The sequence below is a fragment of the Arachis hypogaea genome, chromosome 3, assembly GCF_003086295.3.
Source record: "Arachis hypogaea cultivar Tifrunner chromosome 3, arahy.Tifrunner.gnm2.J5K5, whole genome shotgun sequence".
NCBI lineage: Eukaryota > Viridiplantae > Streptophyta > Magnoliopsida > Fabales > Fabaceae > Arachis > Arachis hypogaea.
Window position 1 is genome coordinate 34,045,064 of NC_092038.1, and position 19,439 is coordinate 34,064,502.

At 31.3% G+C, this 19,439-nt stretch overlaps 1 protein-coding gene across 1 annotated transcript; it reads right to left on the reverse strand.

The window, feature by feature from the left end:
- Window positions 1-10,746: 10,746 nt before the first annotated feature.
- On the reverse strand, window positions 10,747-12,996 carry LOC112790214 (aldehyde oxidase GLOX1-like). Its single transcript, XM_025832519.3, has 2 exons — window positions 12,229-12,996; window positions 10,747-12,147 (listed from the first exon to the last, which is right to left on the reverse strand). The coding sequence occupies exons 1-2, from the start codon at window positions 12,972-12,974 to the stop codon at window positions 10,944-10,946; spliced, it is 1,950 nt and encodes a 649-aa protein (XP_025688304.2). The 5' UTR covers window positions 12,975-12,996; the 3' UTR covers window positions 10,747-10,943.
- Window positions 12,997-19,439: the final 6,443 nt, after the last annotated feature.

Consider the following 19,439-nt stretch of genomic DNA (forward strand, 5'->3'; position numbering starts at 1 on the left):
CTCTCTTAATTCTCTTTGAAAAGAAATAAAAATTTAAAAAAAAATTAGAATTAAAACAACAAAATATCAATATAAATTACAGCAGATTGTTAAAAATAGAAGGAAAAAATATAATAAAAATTTAAGAAAAAACTTCACAAAAAAGTACTAGTAAAATAGAAGAAACTAGTAATACAATAATTTCAGAAAATTATGTTAACATAAGTCTAGAAAATTATATAAATATACTAACTCTATTAATAAACCAGAAATGGTTCATTACGGTGATCCAAATTATAGGAGAAGAAAAATATGATTTCATAGTTATGATATTAGTTGTATAGAAGAAAGATTAATACCTACAAAATATTATGAAAAAACTATAGAAAAAATTTATAAAGCAAAAAATGACAGAATGACTATAAACTATAAATTATTCAAAGCAATAATATGCAAAAATTGAGTATGTTTTTTACTACATTTTTTTAGCAAAAATATATCTCATCAAGTTATATTAGAAAATCCCTTTACATTATTATTATATCCTTTTAATGTCGATATTGATGGGATAACTTGCTTATGCATTTCAAACCATCCTGTTCATTTTAAATTTATCACTAAGCCAAAAGAACATGAACTCAATATTTTGCAACATCTATCTACCCAAGTTAATATTATAAAAAAAAAAATAAATTAACTATTTAAATCAAGAAGTAATATATAAAAGAATAGAAGAATAATTACAAACTCCTTAAATCACTACAAGAAAATAGACTTATTTTGACACTTTATTTTTTAACACCATAACTAAATGTCAAAATTAATATATATTTTTGACAAATATCACAAATGTCAAATTTTCTATATTTTCTTGACGAAAAATTTGACCGTAGAAAATTACTCCTCAATTTTGACACTCATTTGTTTTCAATTTACTCTACTATTTTTTTCTTCTTTGGACTCTGTTAATTTTGACATCACACTGCTCTCAGTTTAGGATTATACTACTCATTCTTTATCTTCAAAATCTCAATTTATTCTTTAGTTTCAAGATCACATCTCATTCTTTGTTAAAATTTTTTGTTGAGAATATTTTATAGTCAATAAGTGTCAAAATAAATAGTATTTTTGACAATTAATAAGTATCACAGAAAATATGTTCTCGAAATTTTCTAACAAATTATTTTTGACAGCCAATATTTATCAAAATAAGATTTAAATTTTTTTCACAATCGCTTATATGTTAAAAATACTATTTTTGACAAAATTTTTATTAACATATTTTTATAGTTAAAATAGTGTCAAAATTTATTTTTTTGACAAATTTTAATTTTCTTTTACACATTATAACCCTAAAAAATAATCTATATTGTTGTAGTGAATACAAAATAAAATAAAGAAGTTGAAGAAAAAATTAAAAAGAAATTATGTAGTCTAAACCCCAAAATTTTTCATCATAAAAAATTATATGAAATATCTTTATTACCATATGAAGATAGATTTAATGAAAGAGATATACCAATCAAAGCAAAACCTATACATATGAACAAAGAATATCTAAAAAATTGTAAAAAAAAAATAAGAATATCGGGATAAAAGTTTAATAAGGCCTTCAAAGTCACCATGGAGCTGTACAGACTTCTATGTAATAAAAGCATCTGAAATAAAAAGAGGTACTCCACGATTAGTAATCAACTCTAAACCTCTTAACAAGGTACTAAAATGAATTAGGTATCCTTTTAACAAATAAAAGTGATTTAATTAAAAGATTAAATAAAGTAAATATCTTTTTAAAATTTGATCTAAAATCAGGATATTATCGAATCGTAGTAAAAGAAAAAGATAGATATAAAACAGCTTTTATAGTACTCTTTGACCATTATGAGTGGAACGTAATGCCTTAGGGGCTAAAAAACGCTCCGAGTGAGTTTCAAGAAATAATGAATAATATATTTTATCCTCATATAGAATTTACTATAGTATATCTTGACGATATATTAGTATATTCAAAAGGAATAAATCAGCATATATATTATCTAGAAAAATTTATGAATATTATAAAAGAACAAGGATTAATTTTATCAGAAAAAAAGATGAAAATTTTTATAATTAAGGTAAGATTTTTAGGATATGAAATTTGTAATACCTAGTCTAATCGAAATTAATTAAATAATAAGTTAAGTAGGAGCAAATATGGGTGAAAGATTTGGCAATTGGAATTTGATAATTTAAATATGATATTTGGGTTCAGTGAATTTTTCCGAGTCGGAAGATATAGTTTTCTGCGTAAAAGCGCGCAGTAGAATTTTGACCGGCAGTACCGGCTGAGACCTGTCTGGTACTGCAGGTGAGAAAATTGATTATGAGTAAATAAGATTAAGAAATGAGGAATTATAATTAGGGGAGGTAGAAATATTTGAAATGCGATTTAGAGTGCTAATCTTAAAAGTTTTGGTCCAAAATTGGGCCAACGGACAAAAATAAGTTAATCGGGTCTAAGTGGGCCCAAGACCCAACATATATAAACATTATTTATGAGTATTTCAGCTCATTTTGCCCTAAAGAAGGAGTGTTGGGCGCCGAATTAAGAAGAGAGAAGAGAAGAGAGAAAATCTAACTCTCTTTGATCTTCAAACCACCATAACTTGAGTTACGGAACTCCGATTGACGAGCCGTTTATGGCCACACATTGCTCTTCTCATCCTCTACAATTCTATCTAAGTTTTGTGGTGATTATTCCATTCATCTCTGCCTAGTTTTCGAAATTTCCCACTGTTACACATTTTTGGGTAGTTAGTGTTGAAATCTTGTAATTTTAGGTGTTTGGGGATATTCCAACATGGATTCCAAGTGGGTTCCAGCCCTACTTCATATGGGCTGAGGTAAGAAGTGCTCAAACCCTTGTGATTTGTCATTTTTATGAGCCCTAGGTTGATGTATGTATGTGATATTGGTTATGTTAGTATATTTGATGATCTTGGTGCACAATTGGGAGATTGGTGTTGCTTGAGGAGCTTTGGTGAGGCTTGGGACTAAGGTTGGTGGAGACTTCTAAAGAAGAGGCTCAGTTGATTTGGCTACAAGAGGTACGGTTTAAGTTTCATTTAAGTACCGTATGGTGTGATGAGAATTCCTAGGCTAGATGCCCCTAGGATTAAGTTTGGATTGTGTAAATGGTTGGTGCTAATAGACATAGTTGGTATGTAATGTGAATTAATGATTGGGTTGAGAATTGTGTGGCCTTGTATGCTTGGTGTATTAAAAATTTGATGTATTGGGTAATGAGTATTGATTTGTGGTTTATGCATTTAAATTGTGAAATTGGGCCGGAGGCCGGAAAGATGTAAGGAAGGTAAGTTGATGTGTACATTGTATGATGACACAAGTGATTGGATGAATTTCAGATAATGAATATGCGAATGATTGGGTTGGTTATTGAACAATAAGGTTTGAGGAGTTGAAGTGTGGAATTTGGTAATTTTGGGTGAAATTATGTAGATGAGGTATGTTTGGTTTTGGTTGAGAAATATTATGTGGTCATATATGTGATTATGATTATTGATGTCTTGATGGTATGATAATGCATGAGAGATATGTATGTTGTGATATATGCTTGAGGAATGATTAAGGTTGATTTGTGGGTGAAACCATGTGATAGTGAGTATGACATTGATTATGTATAATGATGGTTGATTGAAAATAGTATTGTTGGAAATTGGGATGAGGAAGGATGTATGACATGTTGATGTGTTTGTAATTTAGCCATTTGTTTGAAATGGGTAAAAATGGTTATATGGTGATTTTGTGAATCGTGGCAAAGTGTTAATGTATGAGTTGAGGAAGCTTGATGTTGATTTTGGTATATTTTGATTGATTTCAAAAAGGGTTGAAACTAGCATGTTTTGGTTGATTTTGAAAAGGGTTGAAAATGGCTTGTTTTGAAAAGGGCACCTTGTGGTTTTGTATGAAAACATAGTTTTTGGGCATACTTTGATGGGACATAACTTGGACTCTGGATCCCCGTTTTGTGCCAAACTTATTTAGAAGTGACATTGGATCCGGGATGTCCATGCCGTTCGAAGAACGGACGAAAAATGATTTAAAATGAGAAAGTTATGTCTGTCGGAAGATTGGGGGTTGAATCTGTAAATTCTGCAGCTTTTAATTTAGAAATTTTTAGCAGAATGACCCTCCACGCGTAGGCGCACTTGGCGCGTATGCGTCGTTTTTCAAGAAGGCACCATCCACGCGTGCGCGTGGTATGCGCTGCACCCAATGCCCAGCCATTTTCCCGAGAGTTGTGCCAGTTTTGTGCCTGGGGCGCAAATGCACCCACGCATACGCGTGGCTGACGCGTACTCGTCGTCTGGCTGTGTTTCAATCTGCGCGTCCGCGTGTATGACGCATACGCATCGATGAGCTTTGTGGCCATCCACGCGTGCGCGTGGAGTACGCGTACGCGTGGCCCTATTTTCATCCCAAAGTTGATTTTTTAGTTTTAAAAACTAAATCTCATACTTCTAAGCCTCTGATCTCTCCCCTTATGTATTAAATCATTATGATATGCCTAGCAATGAGGAAGGAGCTAGGGGATGTGGTAACTTGCGAGTGAAGCAAGGGGAAAAGTTATGATCAATGATGATCAATGATGATTATATGAGATATGGAGGATGACGGTGGAAGTACCGTGTATGCCATGAGCCTAAGGGCTATATTTATTGATAAATGGCTAGTTCTTGATTGAACAATGAACTGAATGGCTGAGTTATTGCCGGGTTACAGCAAAGCCATTATTGATTATGGCTGAGTATAAATGTATATATGATTAATGAATGAATGTGTTAAATGGATAATAATGGAAAATATTGAAATGTGATGTGTAACCCCGGGTAGTAGGCAGTGGCGTTGTCCACTTGCTCCGGGTATGAGACGGAAAAGGATGTTTATGATAAATGAGTTAATTATGGAGTTTTGAATGAATGTAGCTCTGATACCTGGGTAGTAGTAAGGGTTGGGGTTCGTCCCACTTGCTCCAGGTTAATGTTTGAGATTTGATAACAATGAGGATTAATAATATGAATTGAGATTGAATGAATATATGTTTGAAATACCTGGGCAGTAGCAAGGGTTGTGGTTCGTCCCGCTTGCTCTGGGTTAATGCTTAAGATACCTGGGTAGTAGCAAGGGTTGTGGTTCGTCCCACTTGCTCCAGGTCAGAGATTGTGACGCCTGGGTAGTAGCGGCAGTAGTGGTGAATCCACTCGCTCCAGGTTGAGCTTTTAAACACCCGCCTGGGTAGTAGCCGCAGTAGTGGTTATTCCACTGGCTCTGGGTTGAGCGGGTAGTAGCAAAGGGGTTGTAGCTCAAACCTACTTGCTCCGCAAGGGGTGTTTTTGTCCAATGGCTAGCTACCAGGACATGTCGGGTTGGCTGTATAACCGACAGATGATATCATCAGCCATAGGGCAGGTATACATCATTTGCATATGTTTGAATTGTTTGGGTTTGCCTATTTGTTTTGGATTTCTACATCATATATGTTATGTTACCTGATTATGTGCTACTTGTTCTACTTGTACCTTATTTGTGTATTACTTGCCTGTATTGCTTGTGTTTGTACAACTGAGAGGCCCCTCATGCTGGTGTCGGTGGATGTTGGGGGCTGTTCTTGATGAGATGATTTAATGATATGATTGCATGATGATGGTGATCATTGAATGAGATAATTTGAGCTCCCTGGGAAGACGCAGTGATGTGGTTTCACTAGCTCCAGGTGAGAGTATGATGTATTGACACAAAATTGCTGAGGTAGAACAACTGGTGATGGTTTTGTTTATGATTCTGAATCTGATTCGTGGGAGAGTCAGCGAGCTGGGAATCATATGAGATATGAACTAGATTTAGTATCCCCTTACGACAGATGCTTATTTATGGATTAGTGAGAATCTAGGCTGGATACTTGGTGAAAAGGAGTTTAGGATGCTTAGTGAGTTTTTACTGCAGTGCATTGTATTTATTTGGCACTTTTACCGTACTGGGAATCCATGGGCCCGGGGTTCTCATTCCGTATATATATCTCTTGTTTTTCAGATATAGGCTCAGGTGCTCAGAAGTGAGCTGTGGTTCGTCTGAGAGACGACGAAGATATTTATTTTCTCTACTTTGTGTTTTGCTTAGAATCTCTCCACCTTTGTTTTGAGAAGATTATATTATGTATTGAACTCTTTTGGAACTTGCCTATAGAGGCTCTCATGTTTCCTTTGGGAGAGATTAGGATATACTGTTGTCAACTACTTTCATACTGTACCCTAGCCGGCCTAAACTTCGCGGGTCGCAACTAGTGGCTATTTACTTATGTTATATATATCTATCTGTTATCTATCTCTTAATCTCCTTTATGCCTTGTCCGTATATCGCGTTCGGCTTCACGGTTTATCTTTTTGTTGTCAAAACGTGAGTGATATGTCTTCGCAATTTTATTTCTACTCTTTTCAGGCTTCTCAATTAATACTCATTTCGAAATTACCTATATTTATATATTAAAAATCCACCTGAGAGTCGTACCACCGTAATATCATTGACTTATGACTCAAGCATAAGGATTTGAATATTAGGGTGTTACAAAATTTATCAAGGAACTATAGTGCCTATTAAAAGAGCCATTGAATTTGTAGATAAATTTTCAAATGAAATAATTGATAAAAAAATAATTATAAAGATTTTTAAGATGTTTAAATTATGTAGCTAAATTCTTACTAAGAATAAGAGTCACATGTGAATTTCTTTATAAGAGATTAAGAAAAAATTCACCTCCATAGACAGATGAAATGACTTTTATAATAATAAAAATAAAGAATACGATAAAAAATACCCTATATAAGTATACTAGATCCACTGGCTAAATTAATCGTAGAAACAGATGTATTAGAATTAGGATATGGAGGAATTCTTAAACAAATACCTCCGAATAGCTCAAAAGAACAAATATTAAAATACCATTCAGGAATTTGGAATTAGGCCCAAAAGAATTATGCAACAGTAAAAAAGAAATACTAGCCATAGTATTATGTTTTACAAAATTCCAAAAAGATTTATTCAATAAAACATTTACAATAAGAACTAATTGTAAAGCAGCCTCTAGCATTTTAAAAAATGATGTTAAAAATCTGGTTTCAAAACAAATATTTGTAAAGTGATAGGCTATTCTATCATGTTTTGATTTTACTATTGAACATATAAAAGACAAATTAAATTCATTCTCTGACTTTTTTGGTAGAGAATTTTTGAAGGAAAAGAATAAATCAAAAAACAACTTCCAGTAAAGATTATGGTCAACCTTTTGACCAAATAAAAGAGAGAAAATTACCAATTATTCCTATATCATTAAGCCTTATGACTATGTCACTGGTTGTAAAAATATCATCATCATTACCTTCTAAGAGCTCTTTAATTACTATTAGTAATAAATTTACATTACTATAACCATCTAACCTTTATAGCATTCAACTCTTAAAAGAAAAATTTTCATATTATAAAAAACCAAACTCCATCAAAATATTAGCCATCAAAAAAGAATGGTTCAAAAAAAATAGAAAAATACTGCACAAAACTAATTTTTAAAACACTTTTTATTTCTTTCCTATAAACCTACAAAAAATCTATAAATTTTATGAATTCATATTAGTAGATACAGAATCTATTGAACTAATCCACTACAGAAACCTTAATACTAAACAGCCTGTCTATTCAAAAATAAAAATTCTCAAAATACTATCTTTACTAGACTGGAAACTACCCTCTTATTAGCCTAAAAATTTCTCATTAAAATTTGAACCTCATAGTTATACTTATTATGACTACCAAGAAGCATGGAATCATATATTATTTCTATCACTAAGTCTCCATTCCTGATTCATATGGTTTAGAAAAGGAATATCATTACAATTTTCTAAATGGTTCCAATCATGGTTCTAAACCTTTGGACCATTAGAAGCTTTCTTTTTGAAAGAAGCCAGTTTAGCCTATGAATATTTTAAAAGTAAATCATCATTTTTACAAGAATATAAATTCATTTCATTCATAGCAGTTATGAGAATAAGCTGGATTATGACCTGGGAGTATGATTTAGCAGCTTATGAAAAATGTTCAACTATACAATACTTAGTAAGAGTAATAAAAATAAAATGATGGAATAAATATGATCTAAATTTGCTAAGAAAAATAGCTATTGACCGATGGTTAACGGCATCACAAAAGCGTCCAGCAATAACAATCTCAAGTACTACTAGTAAACAAATATCATATAAAAAAGAGACCCAATACAATTTTTAGCTCAGAAGCGACAAATTATGGCAGCCCTAACAGTAGCAATATCAGAAGAAGATATTCATAGAACTCATTACAAGCAATCCAGGCTGTACCTCTTGGAGAAGACGAAGAACTCCAATCAAGTCCAGCTCATTACTTTCAAGATTCTCGAGACCCTTTTGAAATGTAATAGACTAATATTAAAAATCGTATATAAAATCAATGTAAAAGTTCAATCACAAAGAAAATGATTTCTGTATAAAAAAAAGGCAAATAGTAAATATCGGCAAAATAATAAAAACAAACATTAAATGTCGGCAAAACAGTAAATGTCAACAAACAGTAAAAGTAAACAGTACTATCAACACAAATAGTATAAAGTTAACAAAATAGTAATCAATTGAGGCTTATAAATGCTGAAGGTCTTATTCATTTCAAAGCATCAAAAACTTAAAAGCTCTAAAACTCTCTTTATCCTCGTATTTTTTTACTTCAAAGATTTTCTGAAATATTTGTAATTATCTTTAAGATTGTACTAACTTTACATCAAATAATAATACAAATTTATCTCTATAAATTTACTATCTTATCTCTTATTTCCTTATAATAATTATTATTATCTTAGTTGTTTTTTATATTTTTATAATATAGAAGAATTTTAAAAAAGACTTATAAATTTAAAAAATATTAGAAGAAATAAGAAGATTAGGCTATTAACGTTAACTAAAAAATACATAGAAATAGCAACTGAAAATTCTGAATTACATCAAGAAATAGAAAAAATAAATAAAAAATAATTAAAATTAAAAAGTTGTTAAAAAATATTAAAACAATAAAATCAATAAATTAAAAAATATTAAAGAAAATATAAAAAATAAAAGAATTTTTTGAAGACTGTTTTTTTTTATTGACAGAATATGATAGTTCTCAAAAAAATGGGCCAATAATCTTTACAAGTTCAACCTATATATATATATATTTTAATCTTTTATAAAATATTTTTTATTATATATAATTTATTAAAAATATATTTTTTTAAATCTAAGAATAAAACATAATATATTACCTGATTTCAATATTATTATATTATTATTATAATTATTTAATATCTAAAAATATTAATACATAGTATACATATTAGAAAGGTTATCACCTATATATTTCGTTGTGCAAAGATAAAAAAATTTTGTTCCAAAAAATATAAAACATATAAATACAAAAATATAAGTATTTTTATTTATTAGAATTAATTTTTATACAAAAAAATTTATAATATTAACAAATATATTAAAATAATATTTTAAGCTACAACATAAAAATATAAAATAATTAAATTTTATTTTATATTACTTAAAAAATAATTAAATTATTATATTCAAAAAACTTATTAACTAATCATTTTGTTAAATATATTATTATATAATATAATTTTTTAACAAAATATTTATAAAAATATAATTTATTTAAAAAATTATATATAATACAAAAAATATTATCTTTCTTTATTTTTCAATATTTAAAAAAAATAGAATAAATAACATAATTTCATTTTTTTCAATTTTTTTAGACAAATTCATATATATAGATATAATTATTTTTTACAATTGTTTAATGAGTGTATGATTATATTTTTGCAATAACCTGACTTTGTATATAATTTTTGATATTTTTAATTACATAAATTTTATTAATTTAAATCCTACTAATATAAGTGAATATATAATTAATAGGTATGCATTTAAAAATATATTATTCAATTTTTTTAAAAATTTAAAAAAAAAATAAAAAAGTTAATATTTTTATATATTATATATAATTTTTAAATAAATTTTATGCTTACAAATATTTTGATATAAAATTACATTATATAATAATATGTTTGACAAAAATAGTTAGTTAATAAATTTTGAATATAATAATCTAAATATTTGTCAAGTAATATAAAATAAAATTTAATTATTTTATATTTTTATGTTACAATTTAAAATATTTTTTTAATTTAATTTTTAATATTATAAAAATTTTCTTATATAATATTTAATATTAATGAATATAAAATACTTATATTTTATATTTATATAATTTATATTTAAAAATAAAAATATTATATTATTATTAAAAGTATAATATATTAAAAAATATTTATTTATATACTAAAATATTTTTTATTTATTAAAATTTATTAATAATTTTTTATATTAATCTTTAATTTTCATTTAATGCAGACAAAATGATTGTACTTATTTTAAACATATCCCATTAGGGGATTTCTTTTCATCGACAATAAAAGGAATGCTTTCTTTTCCTTTCACCAGGTCTCATAAAACTGCACCTTCTCTTGATTGATTATAACTTGTTTTCTTGGGTGTAAATCTTTTAGAATCAGTGAAGTCCTTGAAAAGAGAGGATGAAGCATAAAGAAACGGATAAAGTAAGGAGAAGCAAACCGGTCAAAAGATAAAAAGTGAACTCATGCCCATGAGATGGGCGTATATTAACACTTCGCATTTAAATTCATATGTAATATTATAAGTAAGAAAGCCTTGAAGAACAAATGCTTGTGAGTATGCTTTTGTTCCCGTTCACTCGTGCATGCAAAATAAAGGAAGAATTACAACAATTTACTCTAACAAAAAAAAAAAAAAAAAGAGCTTAGCCTACAGCTCTTTGATACGGACCCACATTGCGGCGCTAGGTACGCCACGGTAGACAACGGAGAGCATGTAGTATCCAGGAGGAGCAACGGCACCAGATGGCGGGGCGTCGACACGAATCCTATATATCCCCAAGAAAGGTTGCGTTACCCTCATGCTGTGCTTCCTGAGAACCACCAACCTCTGACCCATGGCAATCCCGTGAGTGGTGAATGGAGGGTAATACATGGTGACCTTAACATCATCCAGGTCCGCCTCTGCGAAAGGAGACTCCTTCACCGAGAACTGTATCTTGAACACTTGCCCGTATGTGAATTCCTTCAAGGTCTCCTCCTCATGGATCCTGGGCCTGAACCTTGCGTATATGGGGTCCAGATAAGGAGGAGAGAATGCCTCAACCCTGGTCTCAGTCGGGAACCTGTCGTTGGCCTTGTAAGTGTTGTGAGTGTTGCTTCCGGCAACCCAGATCTTGCCAGTGGGAAGCACCGCCGATGTTGAATGGTACATTCTGGCTATGTTTGTGCTCTCCAACTGCCTGAACCTCTCACCCTTGGGCATCTCAGGGGAGTACAGAACCGGTGTGTAGTTGGGTTTATCAGCGTCCCACCATGCGGCGGTTCCCTCTTGTGCACCGTTTATCATCAAGACTTGTCCGTTGGGGAGCAGCAGAGCGTCTCCCATGACCCTCCCCGACGGCATCTCTTCTTTGTCCCAGAAGGGTTTGGGGTCCGTGATGACCATCCTGTTGCAGTCTTTCAGAGCCGGCAGGAAGATCTTCTTCTTCTCAGCAAGATCGAAAGCATCCGGGGTGTTTCCACCGCACATGAGGACCTCGGCCTTGATGGGCTTGGAGGCGTTGGCTGCGGCGGCGTTGAGGTCGATGGGGAGGAGGACGGACATGCCGGAGGCGGGGTAGTTGCGTGAGCCCCCTGGGAGGACGGGGAAGGTGCGCAAGACCTTGTTGGTGGTTGGGTTTAGGAGGAGAGAACGGTTGTTGGAGAAGATGAAGAGGTTTCCGTCGGGGATCATGTGGACGAATGGGTAGAGGTTGTTCTCGTCCAAGTCCGAAGTCTCATACAGGAACGGGAAGAAGTAGGGTTTCTCGCTTGCTTTTCCTTCCTCCCTCGGCACAAACTCATAGCTGAATGCCCTTCTCCCTCCTACCACTATGAATTGTCCATTCGCTAACAATTGCTGAGTTCCATACCTGTTTAATGCACCACAAAAATAAAATCTTATACCCACATCCAATTACATCTGACATTCAATATAACAACATTATATTTACCATCTTTCTTCTTTGAGCAGATTGTTATATTCCCTGAACTGGCATTCACCGGTGGTGCAGGCAGGACCGCCGAAGTGTCTGATGGATTTGGCTCCGTCGAAGAAGCCGCCGGTGCTGACAAGAGTGCCGTCGGGAGAAAGGCCGCCGCTGGAGCACCATGGATCTCCCTCACCAATCCTGAGAGGTCTAACTTCATTGGTAAAGATATCATATTCCATGGCATGAGCCCAACAATCCTCTCTGTCCGCGTTGGCAGCTTCATCTCTGAAAGGAATGCACTTTGCACCTTCTGGAAGCTTCAACCTGGAGACGCGGTATACCTTGGCATCAATTACTAAGATCTTGTTTGTGGGCAACAAGTTGATGTGCATGGCAGACACGCCAGATTCCTCGTTAATTAGCTCCCATCCACCCTTCCATCTTATATTCAAATCACCCTTCTTCTCCTTCCTTGAATTCTCCTCTCCTTCTTTATCATCACCCTCGTCGTCGTTGTTCACACCATTTCCGAAGAGTCTTGGTGGGTGAAAGGGGAAACCATTGTTTTCTGGGCCATGCCACCCTTTCGGCAGCTTGAAGAAATTGTTATATGCTTCGCCATCATTACCGTTATGATGGAAAATATCAATCATTGGTAATGGAAACCTTGGAGGCCTTGGATGCCTGTGTATTATTTGGGCACTCACATCGAGGAACAAGAATGTTAACGTGAGAATAAAAAAAACCTTGTTCAAATGATTTGCCATTTCTTTTCTTTTCCCCAGTCTTCCCATGGGGTGTGATAGATGAATATAGTGCGCCATGGAACGGTGTTTATACACTTTAAGGTTTTAGCTTTTAACTAAAAGTAGCAAAACTGCTTTTAGGCATACAGTTATTATGAGAATCACAATGACAATGACGATGACAATTATATTTTATGTCAACGTTAGGATAGTATCCAACTTGAATATGCTGCTAATTTCCTAATAATAATAATAATAATAATAATAATAATAATAATAATAATAATAATAAAGTTCATTAATCATGTCACACAACTTATTTTGTGGAACTTTTATTATTAGTGTAGGAAAAATATTTAATAACAAAAAAAATTAAATATAAAAATAATAAAAAATAATTAATAAATATTAAATAAAATAAATTTTAATTATTTATTTATTTAGTATCACCGGTGTAAACAGCAGCTAGAAATAGAAAGTTATGATATAGTTATAATTGGTTTTGACTGTTTAATGAAAGAGCCTTAATTTGACTAGCACAGCTAGTTCTATTATGTTATATGACTTTGGTTAGATTATACGGCTTGTAATTTGTAACCCCCCTTTTTTCTCTCTCCCTATTTTTAATACTATTCTAAATCTTTTGCGAGGACTATTTTCTTCTAGACAATACTATAAATAAATAGTTCTTCTATACAATAATTATATATATTGTGATTTGGATATAGATATCCATTCAATTAATGGTATGTGATTTTGATTTATTATATGGGCGGCTCAGTTTTTTATATGATAAAAGAATTAAATTTTTAAATTAAACTGAATTTAAATAAAATTAAAAAAGTAAATAATATTGTACGTGTATAAATAGTGAGAAGATCTCAGATAATATATATATAACAAAAATATTTTTTTTATATAGATGCTATAATAATTTTTTTTATTTCTCTGAGTATAAACTACAACATATATAATATTAATAAATATATAATTCACTTTTATTATACTGAAATAATAGTATTAATGAATATTAATATTAGATTTTTTTATTTTATATTTATTTATTTATTTATTTTACAACACATTATCAGTACAAGACTCTGATTAAAATTTAAGAAGACTCAAGTAATAAATTTTTATTATGCCGAAACTCTTTCATCTTAAATTTAATATTTTTGATATATATGGAAACAACTACCTATCATGGATACTAGATACCGAAATTCATCTTGGTTCAATGGATTTAGGAGATACCAATAAGGCTAAAAATAATGCATCCCAAAAGGATAAAGTCAAAGTCATGATCTTCCTTTGTCGTCATTTTGACGAAGAATTGAAAAATGAATATCTCACACTAAAAGATTCTGCAGATATGTGGAAAAACCTTAAAAAAAGTATAATCATAAAAAAACAGTGATACTTCCTGAAGTCCGATATGAGTGGACGCACTTACATTTTTAGGATTTTAAATCCATAAATGAATATAATTCAACAATATTTTGAATTATCTCACCAATGAAATTATGTAGGAAAAAGATAACTAATAATGACATATTAGAGAAAACTTTTTCAGCCTTCCATGTCTCGAATATGCTCCTACAGCAGCAGTATCGAGAAAAAGAATTTAAAAAATATTCTTAGCTAATTTCTTGCCTTCTTGTTGCTGAGCATAACAATAAATTGCTTTTAATAAATCATGAAGCACGTCCAGCTGGCGCTGTTCTATTTCCTGAAGCAAATGCAACAAATCATAACTCCAGAAGAGGTAAATGGCAATGTTTTGGTAACAAAAAAAATTATGTAAGGAAGAAAATTATGGAAGACAAGAAAAGATCTCACCAGAAGTGGGATAAAGAAAAAAATAATGGATAAAATAAATCAACAGAAGATAAATATTTTCATTGTGGTGGAAGAGCCATTGGTCGCATACCTGTTGTACCTCAAGGAACCTAATTGATCTTTATAAAAAATCCTTGAAAAAAGATGACAAAGAAAAGGACGAATTTTGTTTTAAAAGATGTTGTTGAAAATTACACCACTAATTATAAAGTATCTGATTTCTTTGAGGATCTTGAAAGAAATATTGGTCATTTGATCAATGATAAAAGGGTTTAATATGTGTGTTTGTTAAGTACTCATGTAAATAAATAATGTTAAGTTTTATTCCCTATGTATTTAAATTTCAAGTATGATGTATATAAACAATGTCTCATAAAATATTTATGTTTATGAATTTTAAAATTACTAAATGTGTCAAGTTCTAAAATAATAATAAAAATTTTAGTATATGACACTATTTTTATGAACAATGCTTTTTAGAAAAATAATTCCAATCAGAAATATAATTTTACTGTGCATATACTTTTACTCATTTTATTATTATTATTTGTCTTTAAAGAAATTGACAAGGGCATATAATGAAGATATTTGCCTTGCAGATATTGCAAATTCGCATACCATTCTCAAAAGTAATATATATTTTACACATTTTGTACCAAAAGAGGAATATGTTAATACTATTATTGGTTCAGGCAATGTGATATAAGGCTCTGGAAGAACTATAATTTTGTTTCTCGAAAGAACAAAATTCATAATAAATAATGCACTATTCTCTACTAAGTCTCTAAGGTTGCAATTGTTTATGACAACAGGATAGGACAAGACACCGAGAATAAGACATAAGGGACAGATACACAAAATTTTGTGTTTTTGTATTCTATTTGGTAATGAACCAGAATAAATTATGAAAATCTAATTTATTCTCATTTTTTTTCATTAAAAAAATTGAGATGAAAATATAATAATAATAAAATATAATTTTGAAAAATTAACAAGAATAATGAAAGAAAAAATAAAAAATAAGTTGTGTCCCTTATTAGTGTCTCTGTGTCCTTCCTGTCAGGATGGACACACAATACACTAATTCAGTATCTCTGGACACATTGTCTCTGTCCATGTTTCTTCTGTCAAACACAATTTTGTGTCTCACTGTCCCTATCTTCGTGTCCTGTCTTTGTAAATAAATGCAGGCTAAGGAACTTGTTGAGTTTTAAAGATATTCGTTGAAATGGATATCATATTAAAATAATAAATGAGAAAAATCATGAGTATTTATTATTCAAATAAAAATGTTATATTAGAAAAGTTACCCTAACTTTTATCTGGGTTATATTATACTAAAATTACTGCAATTGAATCACATTTCAGTATAAACCCAAAGTTTACCAACCCAAATGAATTTATAATTTGACATGATCAATTAGGTCATTCGAGAACAACAATGATACGGAGAATTATTGAAAACTCCCATGGACATTCACTAAAGAATCAGAAGATTCTTAAATCTAGTGAATTTTATTGTGTTGCATGTTCTCAAGGAAAGCTAATTTTAAGGCCATCACCAATAAAGATTGTATTTGAGTCCTCTGAATTCCTAGAAAGGATTCAATGTGACATATGTGGATATCATCCACCATGTGGATATTTTAGATATTTTATGGTCCTAATAGACGCATCTTTGAGATGGTCACATGTGTGCTTATTGTCTTCTCGCAACTTGGCGTTTGCGAGATTACTTGCTCGAATTATTCGACTAAAAGCATAGTTTTCAGAAAATCCAATCAAAGTAATTTATCTTGATAATGCTGGTGAATTTACTTTCGAAGCCTATGATGCTTATTGTATATGGCTTATAGAATAAGCATTGAACATTTCCATTAGCTCATGTTCACACACAAAATGAGTTAGCAGAATCACTTATTAAACGCCTCCAATTAATTTCTAGAGCCTTACTTATGAGAATAAATCTCCCAACCTCAACTTGGGGGTATGCTATTTTACATGCCGCAACACTTATTCGTTTGAGGCCAATAAGTTACCATCAATTCTCTCATATGTAATTAGCTTTTGGCCAGCAGCCAAATATTTTTCATTTAAAAATATTCGAGTGTGTGATATATGTTCCCATTGCACCACCTTCTCGCACCAAAATAAGACCCCAAAGAAAATTGTGGATATATGTTGGGTATAATTCTCCCTTATAGTAAGGTATCTTGAGATACAAACTGGAGATGTATTTAAAACCCAATTTGTAGATGATCATTTTGATGAATCAAAATTTCTAACATTAGGAGGAGAGAATAAGCTTCCTGAAAAGGATCTTAATTGGAATGCATTATCCTTGATGCATTTAGATCCTCGATCAGGGTAATGTGAACTAAAAGTTCAAAAGATTATACATTTGCAAAGAATAATAAATGAATTACCTGATACATTTTCTAATATGAAAAGGATAACTAAATCCTATATACCAGCTAAAAATTCTCCAATTTAAATTGATGTCCCAATCAAACAAATGGTCACCAAAATAAATTCACGTCAGAAGCATGGTAGGCCTGTCAGTTCTAAAGACAAAAATTCTAAAAAAAGAGGTAAATAATATTCCTGTTGAAAAAAGATAAAGACATAGTAAAGATACTTGCAGTTGTCTAAAATTCTAAAGACATAGTTTTGATTCCAGAAGACGTTTAGGTACCTAAAAATTGTGAAAATGACGAGATCTCAATAAATTATGTCTTTACAAGAGAAAAATGGAACCAAAATAAAATAATTGTCAATGAAATATTTTCATATAATGTGACATTAAATATCATGCATGAAAGTAAGGATCTTGAGTCAAGAACAATTGAATAATATCGACAAAGGAATGATTGACCGAAATGGAAAGAAGTTATGAAGACTGAGTTAGACTCACTTGCAAAACGTGAAGTCTTTGGACCTGTAGTCCATACATCAGAAGATGTAAAACCTGTTGGAGTCAGATAGGTATTTGTGAAAAAACAAAATGAGAAAAATGAAGTTGTACGTTACAAAACTTGACTTGTGGCGTAAGATTTTTCACAAAGGCCCGGTATATATTATGAAGAAACATATTCCCTTGTAGTAGATACAATAACATTACGTTATTTGGTCAGTTTATCTACATACCATAAACTACATATGCATTTAATGGATGTGGTAACAACCTATTTATACGGATCATTAGATCGTGATATTTATATGAAAGTCCCTGAAGGACTAAATATATCTAAACCATCTAATGAATATTCGCAGAGGTTATACTCAGTCAAATTGCAGAGATCTTTATATGGTCTAAAACAATTTGGATGAATGTGGTATAATCGTCTTACTGAGTATCTGGCAAAAAACGGATTTAAGAATGATGATATCTCTCCATGTGTTTTCATAGAGAAATCTTCATATGGATTTATTATATTTGCTGTGTACGTTGATGATTTAAATATCATTGGAACCCCTGAAGAGATTCCAATAATTATAAAAACTCTAAAAGAAGAGTTTGAGATGAAAGATCTTGGAAAGACTAAATTTTATCTCGGCCTGTAAATCGAGCAAACAAAAAATAAAATCTTTATTCATCAAACAACATACACAGAAAAGATCTTGAAGAGATTTTATATGGATAAGTCACATACATTAAGTACCCCAATGATCGTAGAATCTCTTAGATGTGGAAAAGTATCAATTCCATCCTAAAGAAGAAAATGAAGATATCCTTGGTCCTAAAGTACCATATCTCAGTGCCATTGGGGAACTAATGTATCTTGCTAATAATACACGGTTTGATATATCATTTGCTGTGAATTTACTAGTAAGGTATAGTTTCTCTCCAATCAGAAGACATTGGAATGAAATCAATTAAACAAATCTTTCGATATCTTCATGGAACGGTTGATATGGAATTGTTTTATCCATATGGATCCAAGTCATAACTAGTTGGCTATGCAGATACAGGATACTTATCTGATCCACACAAAGGGAGATATCAAACAGGATACCTGTTCACATGTGTATCATGGAGGTCCATAAAATAGACAATTACAGCAACATCTTCTAATCATGTTGAAATACTAGCGATACATGAAGTTAATCGTGAATGTTTTTGGCTTAGGAGTTTGATCTAATATATTCTGTCATCATGTGTACTGATTGATCATAAGATAGCTCCAACTGTTCTGTTTGAAGATAATATAGCATGCATTGCTCAATTCAAAGGTGGATACATCAAAGGTGATAGAACAAAGCATATTTCTCCCAAATTCTTCTTCATTCATGATCTTCAACTCGAAGAACAATTGATGTCCAATAGATCTGCTCAAGTGATAATCTAGCAGATTTATTTACAAAGTCACTTTCAAAATCCTCCTTTCAAAAATTGGTACATCAGATTGGGATGCGCCGATTTTGAGATATTAAATAATGTCAACAAAAGGGGGGAAACTTTACTCTTTTTTCTTTGGTTAATTTTTTGTCCCTATTGGGTTTTTCTTGACAAGCTTTTTAATGAGGCAGTTATCATCACATAGGATATTGTAATCTTTATCCTTCACTAAAGTCTTTTTCTATTGGGTTTTTCTTTAATAAGGTTTTAATGAGGCATAATTCTAAATAGACATCTAAAGGAGAGTA

What these genes read in the sequence shown, in the direction of transcription:
- LOC112790214 (XM_025832519.3), bottom strand. Translation starts at nt 12,974, where the DNA reads ATGGCAAATCATTTGAACAAGGTTTTTTTTATTCTCACGTTAACATTC. An exon ending in CTGCTCAAAGAAGAAAGATG is followed by an intron (nt 12,148 to 12,228) that starts GTAAATATAATG and finishes TGCATTAAACAG; the next exon opens with GTATGGAACTCAGCAATTGT.